Source organism: Zonotrichia leucophrys, chromosome 1A (genome assembly GCF_028769735.1).
Source record: "Zonotrichia leucophrys gambelii isolate GWCS_2022_RI chromosome 1A, RI_Zleu_2.0, whole genome shotgun sequence".
In the NCBI taxonomy this organism is placed as follows: Eukaryota; Metazoa; Chordata; class Aves; order Passeriformes; family Passerellidae; genus Zonotrichia; species Zonotrichia leucophrys.
The window spans coordinates 58,132,313-58,156,408 of NC_088170.1; the positions used below are offsets into that span (position 1 = coordinate 58,132,313).

At 37.0% G+C, this 24,096-nt stretch overlaps 1 protein-coding gene across 4 annotated transcripts in view; it reads left to right on the forward strand.

The window, feature by feature from the left end:
* The window catches only part of COG5 (component of oligomeric golgi complex 5), a 173,111-nt gene that overhangs the window by 117,297 nt on the left and 31,718 nt on the right, over positions 1 to 24,096 (forward strand). For all 4 annotated transcript variants that reach the window (XM_064702835.1, XM_064702836.1, XM_064702838.1 and 1 more), the window contains 4 exons: positions 9,500 to 9,581; positions 11,848 to 12,052; positions 12,757 to 12,918; positions 14,942 to 15,041. In XM_064702835.1, the coding sequence (XP_064558905.1) occupies positions 9,500 to 9,581; positions 11,848 to 12,052; positions 12,757 to 12,918; positions 14,942 to 15,041 (549 nt within the window). The remainder of the gene's footprint in view (positions 1 to 9,499; positions 9,582 to 11,847; positions 12,053 to 12,756; positions 12,919 to 14,941; positions 15,042 to 24,096) is intronic.

Genomic DNA, 24,096 nt, shown 5'->3' on the forward strand with positions numbered 1-24,096 from the left:
ACTGTATACCTTTTTTAAAAGATAGGGTTAATGCTGTCATAATTTTAAGGGCAAAAATTAAAATTACAAATAAGATTTAAATAATGGAAATTTGATATTTTTGTTCGCCTAATGACTGGTTATTTATATCAGTTCTTTCAATTACCTAATTCACCTTCAGAGAGCTAACAGGTTACTTCAGTTTATTTTGCTTTATTGCTTCTCTCTTTCAATGTGTAGTGACTAATCCTTCCTCGGCTGTTGTAATGCCTAAACTACAATTGACTTCAGTGTAAATCGCAGCCAAACACATCTTTCTGTGACAGCCACCTTCCTAATTGGAGTCCCTCTTAGCCCCTTGTAAAAGAGTTGAAAATGATCTTTGATCCTCGTCTATTTTGGGTCCTTCACTCCCACATAGGCATCAGGGAACAGCTCTGCCAAGAGAGAAGCAGCCTGGAAAGCAGCAAATCATTTTTAAGGGGGTTGGGGTGGTCAGTAGAAGGGATGAGCTGGGTCTCTCTGCTGGGCAGAAAGTGCAGGCAGAGCTGCCCTTGCTCACCTTTGGGTGTCCCTTTTGCAACCAGGGCACATCACAAACCCTGTCGGTTACGTAAGCCTCGGGGTAAAAAAAGTGAGCTGAGAGTTCTAGGGAGTGTTATTATGCACTTTCTGGAGGGCTCTTATCATTGCTTCTGCTGATGAATGTTTGGTGAGTAAGCAGGCTTTTTTCCTGAGTTGTCAACACTGGCAATATGAGGTGTTAACGACACAGAAAGAAATGTCCTCAGCATTACATAAGAGAAAGAAAATAAATGGAAAATATAGATATTTATTGACAGAGTGTACTTATATTTCACCTTCTAATTTCTGCTCCCTGTCCAAACTTGTTAAAAATGTTGCTGCTTTGAAATTATTCACATCTACCATCACATATTCACATTCAGTTGACCCAATTAATAAATAATCCCAAGTGGAAAATATTGAAAAATAATCTAATTATTGTCTTATGTGAATTCAGAAATAGTATGGTTTTCACCAATTATTATATGATTTATTTTTCAGGTTTTTTTGGTAAATACAGAATTGGATTACTTGCACATCATTTCTACTGTGATTTCTATTTGTTATTTAAGCCATAATGAGGTACTTTGTGAACATGTACCCAGGTGGATGAGCAGGTTTTTGGTTCCCAAAATATCTAAGACAATTTTTGTTTCAGATCTGCAAATTGCCCTGCTGAATTCACTTGCAGGAGTTTTGAGGACTCTTAAAGAGCCAAGAAAATCATACCAGTTAAAAGTCCCAACTCTCATTTTGAATGGATCTGTGTGCCCAGGCAGCCATACTAAAAATAATTTGATCCTAATTCACATGGGAGGGTCAGAACCTGTGCAGTGGTTTTCTAATGACACTACAATTTCTGTAGAACTTTAATTCTGTTTCTCTGACAGAAATATGCAGCTATGAAGAAAAGAGAGGGTGTGGAAGTTTTGTGGGTTAGTAGGTAATAATGATTTTTGTTCTTTTTCGCTTCTGGTGTGGTGGTGTTTGTGCAAATTGCGGATCAGTGATGACTGCAAATTACTAAGTCAGTTGGTTTTCACTCAGCTTGCCATTGGAAAAGAAATACATTTACCAGAAGTGCCGCCTTTTATCATCATTCTTGTCAATCTTTCCTGAACAGCTCCGGGCTGAGTGGACATGGTAACGAACCATCCTTTCATCCTTGGAGGGGATATGAAGTAGTCAAGGTGAAAGCATGGTTGGAATTGAAGCTGTACGTACTGAATCACATCTCTGGGTAGAAGAAAGCTGTCAAATCCCTGGGGTAGTTACTGGCTCTTGAATACTAAGTTCATTTATTTCCAGTTGATGTATATCTTGCATGAATATGGAAGGATTAATTAATGTTTTAAGTAGTTTTGAAGATATAGGACACTGTTTAATATCTAGGTATTTTTGTTCCTTACAAAATAGTTTTTCTGAGGAATCACTTAAGAATTCCAATATGCTATGAAATTAACAATTTTAACTTTATTTTCTAGTCAAGGAGGTTTTTGAGAAATAAATCAAACCAGCTTTTTTTTCCTTTGTCACCTGCATAAAGAGACCTTTTTCAAATGTTGCACTACTGCTGGAAGTCTAGAAACTATTACACTTTGGATATAAACTGATCAACCCAGTGTAATGAAATTCTGTGCCCTGCAGTAAAAGAAAAAAAATCAAGGTCATTTTTAAAATCACAGTGTCATTTATTGACATCTCTGCACCTGTAATGTATAATCCAAACAACATTAGAAATTTAAATTCACTCTTATTTGAAGAAATTTAATCCTGACTACTTTAAGGATATAGAAAAGGGTTATTGAGAACACACTCAGAATTTGTCTTTTCTTTACTGATTAATTTCACTACTGAGGATGATGGCTTTTTGTTCACAGTCTAACATTTGGCAATTATGTTGCTATAGAAATAGTGCAAATAGATTTTCATATTTCTGTCCCATAAGATCTTGTCATATGAAATTGTTAAATCATTTGCATTGTTGCTTTATTGGTGGAAAAAATATTTAGACTGTCCTTTAAACGTCTTCTGTTTTTGGAGCAACATGCACAAGTCCTGTATTTCTCCATGGCGGAGCGTTTGATTACAGATAGAAAACACTGTATATGTTAGTATGCAAAGCCTGATTTCAGGAGCCTGCAGCAACTAGCTGCATGCTAATATTCACCATATTGTTTTACATTTCAAAGAGGCTTCACAATGAAGATGTTTTGCACATTCTACTCAAAGTATCAAAATTTTTACAGGGAAGTTGGAAGTGGTTGTCATGAAGGGGAAACCAGTTTAGAATCAGTGGGTCAGATTTATTATTTGAATGTTAAAATAGCTATTTTAGACAGACACAAATATGTTAATTCACAGATGGAAAATTATACTCATTAAGTTCTAAATTTACAGTGTGGAGGAAATAGAGACATTTGTAAAAATAAGTATCTGTCCTTTCAGCATCTTCTTACTTTCTTGTCTAATACTTAGGAAGGGAGGTACTTTCGTTCTCCTTCCTTGAATTTAGATTTAATGTCAGATACTAAATAGTTCTAATAAGAACAGGGCTAAAAAGATTTGATTTCATTTCAGTAATAGCAAAGTTAATTAGTAATTTGATATGGGTTTTTTAAAATGAGGTAAGCTGTTTTTGTTTGAGGAGACTTGAAATCAGTTTTCCAGGCTTTAGCATGAGTATTATTGTATAGTACCAGTGACTACAGATCTTCTAATTTCTATCCTTTGATGACACTGGTACTCAGCCCACTGTTGTTCAGTGGTTTATTAACTTATTAGGAGCTGTTAGTGGAAATGGGTTATATTTTTTGAACTGGGAAGACGAGTCATTTTCATGTGAGTGAGAAGGGGTTTAGCACATGAATCGTGTCAGTCTGTAGTTTCTTCTGTAATCTTGCGAGCAGGCAACATCCAATCTAAATTTCAAATCTATGCAGTCAATGCATCAATCTGAGTAATAGTGGTGCTTCACACTATTAACAAGTCTGCTTAGGTGCTGTAATACCATGCACTAAAAATGAAAGGACTACTGAAAAAAAAAAGACAAGTATAAATCCCTCCTCCCCCATACCAGTAAAAGAGTACTGATCTAAATCCTTTCCCTACCACCAGTCATTGCATAGAAGGTGATTGAGTTTGCAGGCTCTCCCAGTTCCACTTTGAGAGCTTTTTATCAATGTGGGATTAATCATGAATGGCCCCGCTGAATGGCCAGGCCCAGCAAGTGGTGATCGGTGGTGCAAAGTCTAGCAGCTGGTCAGTAGTGTACCTCCACAACAGTCAATACAAGGTCCAGTTCTGTTTTAAGCTTTTATTAGTGATCTGGATGACGGACCAGAATGAACCCTCAACAGGTTTGCTGATGACACAAAACTGGGAGTAGTGGCTGATGCTCCAGAGAGTCATGCTGCCGTCAAGAGCGACCTCAAGAGAGTGGAGGAATGGTCTGACAGGAAACTTAAGGAGTTCCTGGGACGGAGAGCAGGAAGAATTAACACTGTCCAAATGTCTCCTGGCTCTGGCCTTATGCAGTGTTATTAGGCTGCATCAGGGGAAATTTAGGTTGTACATAGGGAAAAAGTTCTTCACAGGAAGAGTGATTGGCCATTGAAATGGGCTGCCCTGGGAGATGATGGAGTCAGCATCCCTGGAGGTGTTTAAAAAAAAGACTGGATGTGGCACTTGGTGCCATGGTTTAGTTGACAAGGTGGTGTGAGGTTGTAGGTTGGACTTGATGATCTCAAAGGTCTTTTCCAACCTAGTTAATTCTGTTGCTCTGCGGTTCTATTGCACAACCTTAGATGTTTTATCTAAAACCTGCTATATTAGGGGAAAGTTGCACAGTGTTACTCTTTGTGCCAAATATTGACAATAGTGACTTTATAGTAATAGTTGAAAAGAAATAGTTACACAAAGTGAAAATATTTCTAACAGATTGCTGGTTCTGACCCTGATTCAGCAAAGCAGTTAAGCACATTTTTAATTTCACATAAATAATATATCCCATGGAAGTGAAACTATTGCTGTCTATGATGTTAATAAGGATAAACTTTGTCCCATTCACATAGACAATATAGTGAGCCTCACTGTTGAGAAGATACATCACCATTTGTGGTCTGGCCTGCTGGACATATTTTGTCTGATTTATGGGTATAATTTTCATGAGCAATTAATTCCTCTGTGAATAGTATGTGTGATTGTGTACCAAATTCTTAAATAGTGTGAAAAAGAAGGAAGACTACAGTGGCTGGGCTAGAGTACAATCTGGTTGTTGTGGTTTTCTGTTTTACTCTACACAGATGCAAGCGGGTTACCTAGAAATAACATATTTTAAAGTAGCTAAGTGCTAATAGTCCGTACATCTTTCAAAAGTACCTTTTTTTTTCATTCCTTCATTGTGGCCAGATGTCCAGTAGGTCAGAATGACAGAGGGTTGTCCTAGTGTGTGTTACTGGGCAGTTGTTTGATTCATTTCTGAAAATAAAGAATTAACAAGAGGAGGACAGATCTAAACTGTCTTGCACTGCATAAAGGATTACATAGGGGCTACTAAATCATGTCAGTGACTGCTCAGCTGTTCAGTTTTGGGGAAAAAGTGGTCACTGGTCACAGGAACAATAGTGACAGTATTTTTAATTTACAGTCTGGGTTGGTAGATATTAGTTTGTGTAAATGTGCTTTAGGCATTGGAGCATTTTCACAACAGGTTTTTATTAGAAAATGGCTAGTTCTGTGGCTGATCTTCCATTTTGTAGTGGTACAAAGTATGACTTATGTGCAGATTTTCTATGCTGTGAGATCAAAATAAAGCTGTGAGCAGGCAGTACCATTCATTCTATAATGCTGTGTTAAAAGGTCTGGTTTGGGAGGAAAGTTTTGTTTTGCCATTATAGTCTTAAAATTGCTTGCAATTAATGTTCATAGTTTTAATTTGGACTCTTTAATGATGGGGAAAATATATATGTCAACCTGAATCTTTCTTACCATGAGTTATAGATACCATCAATTACAGTTAAGGTTCTTTTGTTGAAGGAAAAACATATCACATGACAAGAGGAAATAACATTTTATTTTATGCTAAAGTGCAATCATTTACTTCTGGAGACTTTCAATTATGTATGGATGTTTTATGTAGGCTTTCTGTGTGCACAATATGCACCTGAAACAGCTTTGTGCCAGATAATAACACCCCTTACCTTCCAAATGTTTGTGTGTTCTCTGTGTTGCTCAACACGTACACTGGGAGGGGGGACAGTGTGACAGAACGGTGACCTTTTTCCAGTGCTGTTGGTTATGACATAGGAAGCTGTTGGAAAGTGATTGCTGCAGAGCTGAAAAGATAATCGGATGCAGTTCATTACTCATCTTGTCAGCTGCTCCTGCTACAAGGGATTGTATCACAAGATGTTAATCTGCTTGTGACTAGATTTCAAAGCAAGCATTTTTATTTTGGAGGGGGTGTAAATAATTTAACATCTTCCAATTCTATTTCATTTTCAGAAGCAAGAGAAATGGAAAATTCCTCATTTAAAGTCTCAGAATATTAATTGATAGAAATATTAGTACATCCTTGTACTACTAGTTATTTTACAACTATATTATGATATGCTACAAAAAGCTGTTAAATTGCAGAAGTGGGTTTTTTTTGACTAATTATGAGGTAGTGCATTCCTTGAATAGTGGAAGTTTGTCTGCTAGCACATTTCAGTGTGTTCTGCAAGACAAGTATTAGACACAAGATAGATTTGGACCAAAGAGAGCCCTATCTCCGCATTGAATCACTAATGTGGATGTACCCAATGCTCCCATACATTGTCTACCACTGAGGATATTTTATCTAAGTGTGGAGGAGGATTATATTCATTATTTGCAGATGGGAAGATGAGAAGGTAGTTTTAGCTAGCTGACTTCAGTTTCCTGAAAGCGAAAGGCCCAAAAGAGCAGTTACTTTCTGATACTGTGGTTTGCTGCTTACAATGCTGTATGTGAAGCATAGGGAAGGTGTATAAACTTTCCATTACATTAAGATGAGCCAGTAGATTTGCTGTGTACATTTCAAGCAAGGAGAACTGCCTTTTCCAGCTTCATTCTGCCTATCTTTTTAAGTCCTTGAAGAAGTTGTCCAGTTGAAGGTATATTCCTTTGATTTCCTCTTGGAGAGAAGCATTCCTTTTGCTGCCCTTTCCTTGTAATTTTCTAGTATTGATTATTGTCAGATGGAATTGCATGCTACATTATAAGCAGTTAAATCTAATCCTTATTAGAATATATAATTTAAAAAACAAGCAGTGAGAAACTCAAATGTACCTTCAAAAGTAATATATCAAATAATGTGTAAGCAAAAGAAATTACAGGTTTAAATAAATGAAATTGTTTCTCTATGCTCATGGTTGCATATGGCACTTTTTTACTCCCTCTGGAGTATCTAATGCTAATGCCTTGCTGTATTCCAGTTTTGGTAGCTACAGTCCACCCACTTAAATACCCCCTGGTGTATGCGTGGGCAACAGTATTCTCTAGTTCCTGCCACAAACTCTAACATGGTCTTCTCTGTGCTATTAATCAGCAGCTATATTTCACCTCCAGAGAGACTGCATCTCAGCACTGGACAAAGTGAAATCTCGTGTCATATGTTATACAAGCAGCCAGCATTCTGTAGATAGTGATTTTAGTTAGAAAACTGGGCATTTGCTTTTTCCCCTGAACGTTTTTGATGCAGTAGTCAGTCAGTAGGAAATGTTATCTGACTTCTTTGTGAAGCTTTTCCCTTCTGTCTCTCCTCATACATAATACAGCTGGCTAGCTGAGCCACGAGGGCCTTCTTCCCTACAAAATTCTGATGCAGGTAATGTACACCATTCACCCAGGTCAGAAGACAAACTAATGAGCAGAGGCTAATTTGTATGGCTGTGGCTACCTATGCAAATGTGTGCATGAGAACATGTGTGTGCGTGTCTGACCTTTGGCATATTCTCACCACAATATAAAGTATCATCCCATGTTACTGTTACTTGTCACCATGCTGAATCTGACAGTTAAGAAAGGAATGTTGATGGGGAGGAGTACATGCATATTTGTTTTCTGGACCCGTAATCACTCTGTTTTCTGCTGAGACAGTGATAGAGATGTAGATGGTAATTACAGGAATGAAAAAAAGAGTTTGAAAGTGCCCTCCTAACTACTTTTCCACCTCCATTAGATGATTTAGAATTTGAATTGAGTTACCATCCTCAATAGGCAAGCATTGTTCCAGGTTGGGATAGAGAATATGAAAGCCATTTAATTTATATTTGATGTAAAATGCCATTTGTTATATAGTAGTTGTCATACTCTCAGTTTGAAACTGTGAAATAAAGAATTAAGTAATTCACATATATGCTATCACAATAAATTTATCAAAGAAAAGAGATTTTATGTAGTGAACCTTCTGAATAATTTTCTGATATTCTAATTTTACTTTGCCCATTTATGAAAGTCAAGTACAATTTTACAGAAAATACAAACATAACTATAAAATAAATTACTTCAGTTTCTAAATCTGTCATTGTCCTCAAGTAGTCAAAAATGAGATTCCGTAATCCCAGTTTATTTTGACATTCAGTGTTAATTATCATACATTTTATGAGTCCAAGAGTATAAAAGATGTTCTCTCTCAGTTCTTAATACATGACCCATAAACTTTACCTTTCTTTCTCTTTAGAGATAAGGAGTAGAGTTGGATTAATTCCTCATCTAACTGCAGAGTTTGTGGCGATAATCCTATTTTTTATCATTACTTTTAGATGGATCACTATACCTTTGACTGATTTTTCAGAATTTATATTCATTCTTTAAGATGATTTTTTTTGAACTGAATCTTGTTCTTGAACTTGCAGATTTTCAATGAAGAGATCTTCAAGAGGGATGCAGTGGTACTTGTTAATGAATGACATTGTAAAGACATTAGTTGGTTTGCCCATTATTACCACTGCTAGTGAAAAGAGACCATTTTTTTTTCCTTTATCATCTTAAGTAGTAGTAAGTCATTTTGGAGTAGTGAGACATTTAAATATAATAGATTATCTCCACCTTTTTGTGGTACTGCTGGGCAGTGCAGAAATGAAACTGACATGTTTTTTCTTTTCTGATTATCATTCCTATAGTGATCTGGTCAAACTGGTTAATGCAGCCATAGGGTCAAGGGATGACATGTACACCATGCAAGGAAGAAAGCCCTTCTGTTCAGAGTGGGTTTTCTCTTCCCATGACAACACTGAACAGTCTTCCAAGTAGGCAGGACAGCATACCCATCCTCATCTCCTGGAATTTTTTTTTCTCCCTCAAACAGACAGGGATCAAAAATCAGCCTTTAATGCTTGACCCTAAGTGCCAGATGTTGGGGGCAGTAGGGAAGCAGCCTGCCCCTGCACATTCCCTTTGCTGTGTTCCCTTGTTTCCACTTCAGACTGCAATCCCTGTTGGCACCAGGCAGGGAAGAGTCATCTGTGAGGTTCACTGTATTTTTGTGTGGTTTGTGTTTCTGGGAAGCAGAGCTGCTCAGTGTGCAGTGGTTTGGTGCTGGTTGGAGTTTGCCAGCGCGTGGTAATGGCAGTGAATAATTGCTGTGGTGTAGCCAGCACGAGAACTCCCACAGAATGGGAAGGTCACTGCAGTGCAGGGAGATTTTCTAACACGTCTCCTGAGGTGTGCTGCTTCAGGCTGCACTCAGACCCCTAGGGAGCTTGGAGATTTATGCTCAAATATTTAATTTGAGACAAGACTGAAGCTTTTCTTTTGTTTTCTCCGATAGTTTTTCTAGCTCTAAACCTGAGGAAAACTTCTCAGATTTCACTTACTTTGTTTTTATTCTCAGTGATGAGGAGCAGCTTTGACTGGAAGCATTTGCATTGCTTGATATTCTTTGGAAAGAGCGTGTTTTGAAACTTGTATTCCTTTTGTCCCTTGCTCTTAGGATGGCCAGTCTGATATTTTGTACAAATTTTGGACTGCAGTTACCCAGACACTTTCCTCTCAGTTTCAGTCAGCAACAGACTGTAAGTATTCAGTATAAATGATTTGTAATGTGTTCTGTAATTATTTTGAATCTCACTTTCCTGTAAGTCATTTGCTCGGTATCTCCTCTACCAGAACTATAGCAGTGGTTCACTCAGCACAAAGTCTGTGTGTTTATAACTTCTGGGTTTGTAACCAGACAGGATCCTCTTAAACTATGGTTGAATTTTCAGAAAGAAATATTTTCTGTTTCATTAAGTAGTTGTTATCTAATAACAAAAAGTATTTTTCTAACTGTGAGTGGAGGTAAAAATGTTTGGAATGCTACCTTATACTCCCTGAAGCAAGTGGGTCTGCCAAATTCAAAATTAGTAATTTGATTTTAAAGATAAATTCTTAGCCTTTTTTTGTTAAAGAATGATTGGTTGTAAAAATCAGATTTCAGGGTTTTTTTTTTTTTTATTCCATTATAAACAGGATTTTAGTTGCTTCAAAATTGTTTTATATAAATACGGATGAGCTGGTGTTCTGACTTAACACAATTTTCTCTACATGTGTAATATGTAAATAGCTGATACAATCAAGGAATATTAAATATAAATCATGTATTAACATAAGACAGTTCTATTACCAGAACATGCTAATGTAGCATGCAGTTGGATCATAGGTGAGTTTGGGGCTTTCATAAATATGTCTTTCACGTTTGCATAGAGTATTTAAATTTAATCTTTTGCACACAGAGGTGAAGGGCATAAGTTGTACATTTATCTTTGTGATCTCAGCTATTGCACTGGCTCTTCAAAATTTGGTCCTTCCAGGCTTTTTAGCAGCAATGTAATTTTGAGGAACTAGCTGGTGGATTCATACTCAGTGGTTGCTAAGTAACTAGATGATCCCAAAAGAAAATGTATGCATCTTGTGTTAAAACATATTAATTTTACTGTTTGCCTTATGCATTGCTTTAAGGGCAGCATGCACATACTCTGAGCCTCCTGTGCTCACACTGAACTTGTGCTGCCTGTTCTCAGTGTTCTCACTGAAGATTGTAAATTTGTGACATCAGTTAACAGGACCAACCAACACTGCACAATTGAGGGAACTCTTACATTTTGGCAGCTGTACTTTCTCTAACAGCTATTCAAAACTATTTATTACTTACAGCTTTTAATAATGTATTTCATATAAAGATTTATAGGGGAGGTTCGATGTGAATATTTTTATCTTGCTACAGCTGAGTTTTGGGGAGACAGATTTTTTCATTTCAGCGAGGCATCTAAATGAAAGTATTCATTTTTAATATAAATTTCTGGCGATTGAATGCACTGACATCAGTCCCGTTCTGAATCATATAGATCAGAGGAAGACAAGATATCAGAAAAATAGTGTAAAATAGAAATTTGTAGCAGTTTAAAAGGTTTGATATTAGATAATGTTTGATATTAGATAATGCTTGTGTGAGGTTGGGACAATCTTTGCAAACATAGCTTCATGACCTAAAATAACTCTGTGTTTGATAATAAATGTGAATCCTCCTGTATTCAAAATTATATATTGGAGTTGAAAGCACAGCCTGGGTGAAATGGGGCAGATGTCTGGAACCTGAAAAGCCTATGAATGAATGGAACAGTGTTTATCTCCTAATGTAATGGGAAATCTCTAGAGTATGAGTGATGTTAGATCAAGATAAACAGTTGCTAAAGCAGTTGTACATTTGTTTCATTTCCTGTTACTTGTGGCAAGCCTTTCAAGGCTGAAAATAATGCTGCTTTTTCTGCTGGCTTTGTCTTTCTTTGAGAAGTTTAGGAATTGCATATTAAGTACCTTGTTATAAGAATTGGGCATAAAAGCATATGCTTCCCTCATCACATTTCTGAAGGCTTTGGTCATAGGAGTTCTCTTTGTCTGTTTTAAATTGTTATCTTCAAAGTTGCACAGCCTCACACTTATCCTCCATCAAGATATTGTTAGCAAATCTCTAGATTTAGAGAGTTCCAATTACCCTTTGGCCTTAAATGAATGATAATAATAATTAAGTTTGACACCAAACATTTATTGTACAAAATAATTTTTTCATATCTAGTCTTTCCAGTTTTCGGTTTTATATTGGTGCTTTACATCCTTTGTCAAGTGCTTTTAATGTCATAGTTATTTCACTTTGAAATGAATTAGAAATATTACATTATTAATATTAAACTTAGGATAGCATTGTGTAATATTGATATAAATACAAGGATAGAAGTTGTTTATAGGAATAAAAAAATTAGTCTGAGCTTAGCATTGTGTGTTGCTTGCTGCTTTATTTTACAGCCTCTATGTTTTTGAAACAAGCATTTGAAGGAGAATACCCTAAATTACTGAGGCTTTATAATGACTTGTGGAAGCGCCTCCAACAATATAGTCAAAATATTCAGAGGAATTTTAACACAAGTGGAACTACTGATCTTTTTGCTGAACTACAACAAATGGAAGAAGATGCACAGGACATATTCATGCAAAAAAATGAAGATTATGAGTATGTATTATGAACTGTATGGCTATAAAATATAAATATTTGCACCCTGTAAGAAAGCAGAATATTTTTTTTAAACTCACTGTTATTCAAATTGTCACTGCAGGAGAATTTGAAAGGCTTTTTCCCCCTCTTGCAGTTACTGCTCTAATGCTATTTTAGAGCTCTAGGCTTTTTATTAAGCCATATATCTAACAGTGTTGGGTTGTCTTGTCTTTCACAAAGTCTCTGAGTTCTATCAAGTTCTATCTTTTTGTCTCTTTGGGTGAAAAAAATAGGAAAATGGTGAAAATTCAGTTTTGTATGTATTGTGATTACAGCACTAGCTTTCTTCAGTTGACACTGCAATCATTTGAGTATGACAAATGCTCAGTTGTTATGATTCACAGTTTGTAGTTTATACATCATAGAATAAACATTATCTAAGTGATATCAGAAAGATCAAGCTGAAACAGGCTTATCAAGCCTATTATGACTTACAGACTTATGTAAGATAAAATGAATATTTTATATGAGAATTGTATTGACTTAAATATATTCTTGAGCAGTCAGTGGGAGACTTATCAGAAGAATGTTTTTTATATGCATATGTTTAAGAAGCAGAAAGGAAAAACAGGTTCAGTGTTGCAAAGTTTGTATGTCTGGAAAGATTTAATGCTATTGTGTCTTTTAATTTGAAATGTAATAACTTTTTCTTATGTGCAAAGTCCAGAAAAGGCCTTGAAGGATTCACTGCAACAATATGAAGCTGCCTATTTGTCAAAATCCTTGTCTCGACTGTTTGACCCCATCAATCTTGTCTTTCCTCCTGGAGGTCGGAATCCTCCCTCTTCTGACGAGCTTGACAGCATCATTAAAACTATAGCCAGGTATGCACATGTGAGGCATTGGAAGTGTATATTGGAAATACTCAACATGTATTTTTTCATAACTTACAGTTTTAGAAAGGAGACTTCCTTAGCTGTAAAAGGTTGATTACTCTTTAATTGTAAAGTAGATGAGTGCAAAAATCAAGTCGGAGTTTAGGACAGGATAGGATGGGATAAAATAGAGTAACACACAACAGAACAGAGTAACACACAACAGAACAGAATATTTCAGTTGGAGGGGACCTACAATGATAAATCCGGTCAACTGCATGAATACTTCAGAGCTGGCCAAAAAGCTAAAACATGTTAAAGGCATTGTCCAAATGCCTCTTAAATACTGACAGGCTTGGGGCATTGGCCCCCTCTCCAAGAAGCCTGTTCCAGGGTTTGACCACCCTCTTGTTAATTAAGCGATTCCTTAATGCTTAATGGAACCTCACCTCATGCAGCTTTGAACCATTCCCACACCTTCTCTGAATCATCCTGGGGAGGAATGCTCAGCAACTCCTTCTCCACTTCCCTGCTTAGGAAGCTGTAGAGGGCAAGGAGGCTGCCCCTCCTTTTCTCCAAACCTGGCAAACCCACACCCTTCACTAAAGCTCACAGGACATTCCTTCCAGTCCTTTCACCTGATGTGTTGCCCTCCTCTGGACACATTCAGATAACACCACATTCTTCCTAAATTGTGGGACCTTGAATTAGACATGGTGTTCAAGGTGAGGCTGCACCAATGCTGAATGCAGCAAGATAGGCACCTCTTTATTATTATTTACAATAAATATAGTTTATTATTTATTTTCTATATTTTGTTTTTCTGGAATAAATAAAGCATAAGTTTTAATGTTTAAGCTTATAAAAGATCAGGAAGAGAAATTTTACACATACTGTCAGTGTCTGGTATCTTAATTATCCTGACTGTATCTAAAGAAAGTGGTAGTTGCTTGGCTGGAAGTGATAATACCTGATGTAAATACTTTGTTAGAGTAAAACAGCAAGATGATAAGTAAATATGACTATTCCAGGTAGAATTTGTAGAATGAGATACCTAAATTACCAGTGGTGCATTTTCTCTCATAAGGTTTTGGTAACGACTGCTCTGTTTAACAAAGTCTGAAAAAACATGGGCAGTATTCACAGTATGTGTGTGTATAAAATATAAAATATTGACACAGTACTTGTGACTGGGAGTTACAGATGCTCAGAACATGTCTGTTGGTGTGGTGACTGATACTGTTTTGCTCCTTGCAAAAGAGAAAGGAAAACAACATGAAAATTGCGAAATTTCAACTGAATCTTCTAGACTGACCTTCAGCTTATGATGTTTGAGGCCCTAGAGAGTTCTCAGAGAAGATTTTTCCAAGCTGGGGTGCCTCGTGATTCTCCAGCTCTTGAGAAAGGTTAAACTCACCATGAGCAACATGACGGTTCTTGTGCTTGCCTGTCTTCAGCAGAGCAGTTTTGAATGCAGCCCCAGCCGATGGAGATATGGGCACATTAATGAACAAAAAATACTGGAAGCGATTTAGAAATCTTTTCCTTCTTCGTTTGTTCCCTGTCATTCCTTGGGGGCCTCTTTTACTATGAAGGATTGCCTAAAACACAGCTTATTAGTTGTGTCAAGCTAAGGCATCCCCTGGGTATTTCTGCACAGCTCATGTAATTCCAGAGTTGAATGACTGTGTATTCACCTGTAATGTTTGAAGGCTGCTGCCAAAGCTTGAATGTAGTTAATTGCTGTCAATATTTTTGAATGGCTTACTAATAGTGATTTCATACTGAAGTGTCATTCCTAAACTTTGCTCATTTCTACTAGAATAGGAGCACTGCACATAAAATTCCCAAATGACTTGTTAAATTGTAAACTGAATTACGGTGCGTGGAACGACTTGGTTGTATGTGTTACTCTCTCTAAATTGCCGTGCCACGTAACTCTGGATTCATAGTTAATTCTTTATCGATCCAATACAGCATTCAATACAGCACTGTTCAGTTGTTAATTAAGATTTGTAATCTTTGCTTCCAGTGAGCTAAATGTGGCTGCTGTTGATCCAGACCTGAGTTTAGCTGTGGCCAAAAATGTGGCGAAGACCATTCAGCTTTTCGGTGTAAAATCAGAGCAACTTGTAAGTAACTTTAAATTTCTACATAGCAATGGTTTTTCATGTGCAGTGTTTTGTAGATTTAGAACATAAGAGTTAAGCAATCTAGATAGACAAAACCTTCCAATTAACTCTCCGTTGTATTTATGAACATGATCAATTAAATTCTGCCTTCAGACAAAGTCAGCCTATTGATAGCAGTAAAATTTATCTGTATAACTCCAAATTGAATTTGCCATATTAATTTTTAAAACCTCAGAATTGTAGCTGTCATTAAACAAAATCAAGACTGTTAAATTCAGTTCTTTATTAACCAACATTTGATACTACATCAGTTACATGATACAGCATCTTTATGGTATTAAAATTTAGACTGTTCAAATAAAATTTTTCACTACTTGCAAGAAATTTTGGGTATTTTTCCATATATGTTTTATTTGACATATGTTTAACTGACCTTTACTTGTTTGTATTTGTAATATATTTCCAATCATTTGCCATGCAGTGGTATCTAGTGTTAACCAGAATAGAAGAAGGATCCCCAAAGCCTTATCCTTTTGTTAAGAGCCTCCAAAAAGCCTATGGATAGTACAGTCAGTATTGTCATCATACAAAAAAAAATTTAGATGAACAATTTTCTCCTAAGGGCTGTTGCTGAAATTATAACAGCTTTTTAATGAAGAGATGAAAAAAAATTTTTGCAATATGCGGACCCACCAGAAATGACTAACTACTTGTATTTGTAAACAAGATGTTCACTTAATAAACAACATTAGTTCTGACAGCAGACTCAGATTCCAGTAACGTTCATTTACTATATGTTTTATTTAAAGAAAGATGCCTGCTAATATTTTTTTTGTACCAATTGGCTACAAAACATTGCAGTAATTTAGTTAGTTTGGTTTCTGTTTACCTTTTACATTTCTTCCATATCAGAATAGCTTTGAAAGAATTGGAATTCAGTAACACATACTTTGTTTACCTTGTCTATTGGATGAATTGTCTTGGAAGTTTGCTGACTTGGTGTATGGAAAGGGAATGTAGGTGAAGCAGTCATGAAGGCCATAAAGACTAATTTAAACTTTAAAATAAAAACAAATGTTAGCATTATTTTCTTAGCTATTTAAAGCATGGTGCTTAAGTTGAGTCTGCTTTTAAAGATACCAAATCATGGTTTCATATTTTCAGAATGAAATTTGCTCATGACAGAAATGAGGATTTTTAGTTGGTTGTGAGAGTCATCATAGGTAAAAAAAATTACATTGTGTCATGCAGTGTAGTGTCAAATAGTAGCATTCAACTGGAAAAAAAAGACCTTTCAGCTGTAACTGTGAAAGTATCAGGGTTGTGCTCATTGTCTCCCTTAGAGTCTGGCCAGTGGATTCTTTGGAAGTGAACATCTTTTTGTGATCAGACAGCTGGAAAATTCATAAGAAACTCTGAAAAAACCAAGATACTTAGAAATTAGCTGATAAGTATAAGATTTGTGGCTTTGTGTTACTTAACCTTAAAGTAAAAGAATGTAGGAGGAAAGGGGGAGTGTGAGCCCTTAAACTTCTTGATTTTGACAACTTAAAATGCGAACTTGAATCACTAAAAAGCTAAGTGAAGGGATTAGCCAGCCTGGCAGGATGAACATCAGTGTCCTTGAAGCACAGACCTACAAATTGTAAAATAATATTGCACAGCTACCCTTTTTTAAAAACTTCTTTCTTTCCTTGCTGATATATGTTACAAATTTAAAAGCCAGAAGTGCTCAACACAGTTGCCAAGATATAAGTGTCAGAGTCATCTTTGAAGTGCTGAAATACCATTCCTAGCCTCCAGCTGCCTCTCCAGCAGGGCATGGCTCTCCCACTTGTCCTGTGCCATGCTTGCCAGCCCTCTGGATATAATCTGGAACAGCTTAGCCTTTTTTTGGTGCCTATTTTTGGGCAGACAGATTGAGCCTGGAATGTGCACCACATGTAGAATAGGAGCTATGTTAGACAGCACTGTTTCATTATGTTTTAGTGGTTTAGCCAAGAATGCAATCTTAATTCAATCTTGGTATCCAGCCTCCAACAATAGCTTGGAGTCAACAATAATCCTGCTCTCCAAAGCTGAGAAGGGGCCATGGAACATATCCGCTCAGATGCTTCATGTCTGATAGCTAGAGCAGAGTAGTGCTAGAGATGGACATTTAATTTCCTGGAGGAACTTGAAATTGAGTTCTCTTCCAAATTAAAAGTAAACAAAACCATCTCAGAATTCTCAGTGAAGGAAGATGGGGGCAGGAGAGTTTAAAAAGTAATTAATTTTTTTTAATGTTGAAATATTGCAGGTAGATTTGAAAGGTGAAGTGAAATGTGCAGTTCTAAAAAGTTTGAGACATTCTGATGTTGATGTCAGGGTTTTTATTTTCTCAGTTTCACATAACAAGGAATTCACTGAGATTTCGTGTCTGTTTCTTCAAGTATCCTTAAATAGACAAGTAACAAGAAATTTGTTAGTCAAGATTCAAAGGTTTTACCTTTGAGCAAAAGCAGTATCTGTCAGTTTGTACATGCAGTCCTAAAGCAAAAATGACTAAGAAAAAATGGCCTCTTCCTCTAAATCCTAAACATTTGTTAATGTTACTTGTGCCTTTGTCCCCTTTTCAACTTTCCCCATCAAGTTCAACATCAAGAACTTCCTGCACCTAAGACCTGTTCTTCTATTAACCAGTTCAGAGAAGACAATAATGTCTGGAAGCAGCAGTATGTAGACACATTCTGCTGTTGGGTGAATCTTTAGTCAATGCTTGCTGATGCCTGGTGTGGTTGGGGTATGCCATGCAGCATTCAGAATTATTGTCTTAATTTCACTCAGTGTAATTGCAGATATTCTTACTATACAGAGTTGGAAGGGCTAATTAGACATTGCACCGGATTTAAAAAATATTTCTGTTAATTTAAGAGTATTAGCTTTCATCTTCATCACCATCCTGTGTTTTGTGGTGCTGAGAAAGTGTGCTTGGTATGTTTTCTCTGTGCCGTTAAATTTTGTTTCTTCTTATTCATTCTGTTTTTCTTAAAACAGAGAGGCCAAACATCTTCATAATGATTACAGACACCACCAGATTTCTGTTTAGTCACCATTTCCACATCCTTCTCATTCCAGATTGGAAAAGTTGTTAACAAATCTGAACATCTGAGCAAAATTTTCCTCTTCTACATTTACACCTTGTAATCCAGTGCATAGATTTTAACAAAAGGTCTGTTTACTGAGCCAGATTTTGTTCACTGGCCACTTTTTCTTGCAAGTGAGGTAGCCTAGATGAGAAAGTACCCTAACTTCTCTCTATTCAGTTCCAGAGGAGTCATCCATTCCCATTTGCAAATACCTTTAATCATCTGTCTTGATTGATACATACAACGTGTTGTGCTCTTGTTTATTGGCCACATCAGGAAAATTAGCTCTTTCATCAAATACTTACAATAAGTATAGTGAAGGGAAGAGATTTGTGACAAGGCAATAAGTTGCATTTCCTGAAAACAAAAAAGTTGAGTCATTTGGGATGTTTATTCATGTTCCTTAACAAAAGATAGGAGCTCATAAATCTGCTTCCTAGAGATATTTTTGTTTAACTGATAGTTGAGAAGTTTAAAAGAGAACTTAAAACTCACCAGTATCTTTGTTACATGCTTTTGACATGGCAGTAGTAATTGTGACAGGATCCTCTAGTGCAGTGATCTTAACATTTAGGGTTATCATTCCTATCAGTATAAACTTTTGGAGTGTACACCCTCATTGTATGTATACTTGTTTATTTATAACTTCTATACGTCTACTGCTGAAGTTGATAAGAAGTTGATAATAAATTGATAATACTGTTGAAGTTGATAATATACTGTTGATATTCTTGTCGTGCACCCCATTTTCTTTTGCCTAATCCTTGTGGTGCATGTGCTCCATTTCAAAGAGCACTGCTGTAGAGTAATACTCTGCAGTAATCTTCCATAATAAGGGAACAGACTTGGTCTGTTATTTTTTTGGAAAAGATGCCTCCTTGATTGCAGTCTTTAGAACTCATGTTTGGTTTTGTTAATATGCTACTTTATATCAGATTTTTCATTTATTTATAGAAAAATTAAAAATCGTAGTCTAGTGATTGAAAGTGAAACAAAACTGTGGTTCCCCAGTTGATTACCTGTAATTTTGTAATTTACTGAGCTGAATTTTGAATGTACTTGAAATGTTGTGTTTTCTCTTATATATAAAAATCTCTTCATTGCAACTTTGCAATCACTATATTTTTGTTGTCTGTTGATAGAGAAGTCATGAAACATTGAGGGTTAATAGCTCTGGAAGTTTACAAGATACGCAATTTTGACAACAAGTAGTAAAATAAATTGTAAGATCCATTGTCCATATAGACTGAAGATGGAAGAGCACTCTTTGGTCCTCTAGTCTATTCCCTTCCCAGCACAGAACTGGTGGAAACAATATTTGTTGTTGGGTGTTTTTGATGCATTCTTTCCGGTTTTAGAGTGATGATTTCAGTTACCTGAATGTGAGTACTGCATGTTCTCTTACTTTTGTGCTGTTTCTATTCAGCTTGTCATGTGGGTGGATTGAAATACACTAACACACCCACCAAGTGCACATAGATGAAATGTGTTGTGCTGTGAACATGAAAATGCAGTTGTTTAGAGAAGGTGTGATTCTCCTACTTTGTGAACCTGGAGACCTCTACCAGTTTCCTCCCTAGAGTTACAGTCATCCTGTCAGACTATCTTTATGAATTTTGATCAGAGTCCCAGAGCAATCCTTCCTGCCTTGTCTGATGGAGGCTGTCTTCTGACTCCTCCCACCACAGGGCATCACTAGAGGCATCATCAGAGACAACGTTTTCCTTTGGCCAATAAAACAAGCAAAGAGTCATTTGCAGAGGCAGCATTGTAAAAATGAGATTGCCCACTTACTTTTCGGAGCAGGTGGGGGCGATTACTGGCAAATTCTGGTGGATTAAGCTGTCTTAAAAACATTCCTATATAAGGATATTGTGTGCTTACATGATTGAGGCAGACACAAACTCACTCTACTGTGTTGCCAGATGGCAGAGCACATTTTAGCTCCACTCCAGTCCATGCTGACCAGTTCAGCTGTGGCACCTTGCTGAACACAACACTCCCTCAGCCTGGAGCACAAACAAAGTTCATGTCTGCTTGAAGTACAGACAAAGCAAGAACCTGCATGGCCAAACTAAATTAGGCAGATTTTTTCTGTGGTTGGGGTAGAAAAGGCTAAAATTGGTGGGAGCTGTGATCGCCTATAATTGTAGTGTTTCCTAAATGTGGAATATTGTATTTTATGGAGTAATAAGTTTATCTAAAAAAAGGGATCTTTCCAGCAGACAAGAGGCTGCAGGCAGATGATATAATGGAGATCTTTCCCGCTGTCAGACTTGTAAGCAGTCATGGAGAGGAAGCCCTCAAAATGTGGAGATGGAGAGTGGGTGTAATGAGGGAGGAAGGAAGTAGAGAATTTGAATAATTTTTAAAATTCTCTTAACTCAGTGTGGTTGAACTGATGCCACATATATCACAAAAGCAGATGAATGAGGCAGAGGTTTGAAATACAGGCTGAGGACAGTGTCTGGGAGAGCTACTAACCTTTGCCCTCAGCTACTAAACTGTCCTTTATAGCTCATGGTAGAGGCTTGGCTTCTCATCAGGATTTTAGCCTGGGCAGTGGTTGTGGTGTTTGTGATTATCACGTTTGCCATGTGGAAGTTTTTATGCCCTGTGCAGGGAGCACAGTCCTTCCTGGCATTCTGAAGAATGCTGCCCTGGTCTTCTTAAGAAAACATAAGACAATGCATGGTGTATCTTATGTATTTCAAAGTTAAAATGCTAAAAACCCAGGAAGAGAAGCAAATTTTGAGATTAAAGAGGATACGTAAGCATCTCAAAAATCAGTCACTGCACCAAGGTTCAAATAGCTGTCACATATCCTCAAAGGACAGGACATTGAATCACTTATTCTTGACCTTACTACTGGACATGCCAGGAAACAAAATGAGAGAAAATTTGTCATGCTGATCCCAAAAGTGGTAGATGACTGTACACCTCAGACATAAGAATATTTGTGTGGAACATTTGGGTGAATGAGGTCTTAAGATTCTGGATTGTTTTGAGGGAAAAGCCAGCATCAGCTGATGATATCTGTGATATAGAGTAGGCAGCCTCTTTCTCACTGTCCTGGATCTCAGTAGTATATCGAGATTTATTTATATTTACTTAAGTAAATATTTGAGTTATATAATGTTATGCATGGTTCTAGAATGTGCATCAGTTGCAGAGCACTGGAGCAGTAATATGAGCAGTAATATGTTGGCATAAAAGATTTCTTGGGAAGAAAGTGGGAAGCTTTGATTTAGCCTGATCTTGGTTTTGAATACAGTGGTGAAACTGAATTTCAGATGTTGTGAAACAATTCTGAATATTTAACTGGCTTAATGTTTAAATGTAAAGTGACTCTGACATAAAAATTCTGTGATTAAAATTAATATACATTAGTTCTAAACTTCTGAGGGTTTACTGAGATCTACTTTTCAATTAACTGGTACTAGATTGTGTAACTAGGACAGTGTTATTGTAAAGTACTATTATCTGTCATAATGATTAGAAGCATGTTCTTGATGACAGTTTTTTTTTTAGTGCATTATAATTTAAGAAAATAAATACCAAAAAAAAAGCAGAAGTAGAAAATGTACCAATTCATTGTCGTGTCAACCCCTATAGTTTTCAGAGGCAAACACTATATACGTGCCTATCCTAATCACTGACTGCTTGTCCCCAGATGGTCTGGGTTTGTTTTTCAAAGAGAGTAAGGGTGTTGAAAACACGTAACTATGCTTAGAACAGTAAATGTAAGTAAGTAGATGAGCTTGGTCTCATCTGTGTGAAGGCAAATTTGTATTATCAAGGTTTGTTCCGATTAGTGTTGGCCTCACTTCAAGGATCAGCAAGAAGTGTTTGTTTTTGCTGCAGAAGGGCTGTCTGTTGAATGGCTCCACGCTGTCACCCTGCTTCTTGTGTCAGTGTCTGCCACTGTCACTTGGGAGCACAAGGTCAGTAAGGGTTTGTGACAGACACTCAGGATTAAGCTGCGGTCCCAGCTGTGAACGTCTCTTTGAGCTGGAGGGTAACAGCGATGTCTGTACCCAGGCGTGGAAGGTTCCTGGGAGCACCCCTGGGCACCGAGGGCAGTGGGGCCAGGCAGTGCCTCCCACCTGGGAGGGCTCCCCTTCCCCAGAGCTGGGCCTGCCTGCCAGAGCCCTCCTGGCCATGGTGGCTGCAGGGCTGCCTCTCCTGAGCTGCAGCTGGAGGCTGAGCAAGGGAGCTGTTGGCCCAGGCCAGTGGGTGGGCCATGAGTGTCCTACCAGAGTGGTGGCACACACAGTCATGTGCCAGGCCCAGGAACCTTTCCTGGTACCCTTTAATTTACAGCTCTGGGTGTAGCCAATATGTGACTGAGACTGAACAAAAGCAAGATGCAAAATCTGTTCTAAAGGAAGTTTAAAATGCTGACAGATTGGAGTAATTTTTTTCTTGCATCTGGAATTCATGCTTCCTCCTGCTGTAAATAAATCTCTAAGGCAAAAGTTAGGAGATGTGATTTTCTTCTTATTGCATTTGGTCTTAAGATTTTCTTAGATTGCCAGAACTTCAAAATATATGCTTTCCACAACATGTTTTTCTATCTGCAGTGCTTGTCAGCTGTACTTGACTTATTTTCATATAGCATTTGGTGTTTCTACCAGAGTTTTAGACCTTGAAAAGAGTACAGTTGTCCATGGCATTGTGGCTAATTGGCAACTTAAAATGCTGCTGGATGGGTGCAAGAAAACTCTTGGATATTAACTCTACAGTATTCAGCCCTTTCTTCAAATAGCCAAGTATTTCTTTGAGCCAACTCAGATGGCACCTTTTTGCATGCTAGTGCAACCAAACCCTTCTATAATTTAATATTCTATTTTTAGTGAATGTAATGGATGGAGATACAGGCTGAAGACTATCTATCTGTCATGTTCAGATATTTTTAGAGCACTGATCTTTGTAATGCTGATCAGCACCAAATGTATTACATAAGATTAGCATCAAAATATATACAATGGAAAGTCAGCTCTGCTGCAGTTGTTCTTAAATTATTTTTAGTATTGCCCACAAAACTTGTATAGCTCAGTGCATTGCCCTGCCATTGTGCTCAGTCTCTGTAGGAAACATTTTAAAAGATTCATTTTATCTTTTCTCAGACCTTTTCAGTCACAGTTCTCCTTCCTCAGGCTTCAGGTAAGACAGTCAGTGATGCACATTATTAAGATTTTAATAAATGTCCACTTTCCACCAGGACTGAAACTGAGACAAATTGTCTCTTCTTGTCCTTCAATCCAGTTTATATTTGAACTTGTGATTTGTAGATGCCAAAATTCCAAATTCTCTTTTACTTACATTCCTAGCCACTGTTGTGTTCGTTATTGGTGCTCATTTAGTCTTTTGCAGTTACTCATAATGATATTTTCAATTTTCAAATTTTAGTGGATACTCAGAACTAATATCTTCTCATTAAATATATCTGATTCACTAGCTAACCATTTAGAATGGATTGGAGTAGGTTACCTGGGAGAGTTTTTGAGTTTAGAGGCAGACTAGACAAGAAAACAGGCCGTATTCATCTCACACTGCTCTAGAAGAAGTGCTTTTGTGTTTCATATTTTCTGAAAAAAGCTGATCCTTTCCTTTGAGTGTTTTTTTTTAAAAACTACCTTGTAATTACTGAGGTTTAAAATAGATCTCAACTTTCTGCATATTAATCCCATCATCATAACTATTTGTAGCAGATGGATCTTGATTTTTTTCATAATTTTTTTCTTAGTGGATTTATGGTGCATCTGATATATTATAGCCAGTAGAAGGAAGTTTGCTGTTTGTTTTTGGTGATGTAGTTTTGAAGGTGTAATGCTGTCATGCTATGGCTTTACAGATCTTCCATGATCTCTCTTCCTGAGAATGCAATTAAATGTGCTCTGATCTTGGTTTATATTACTGCTGTT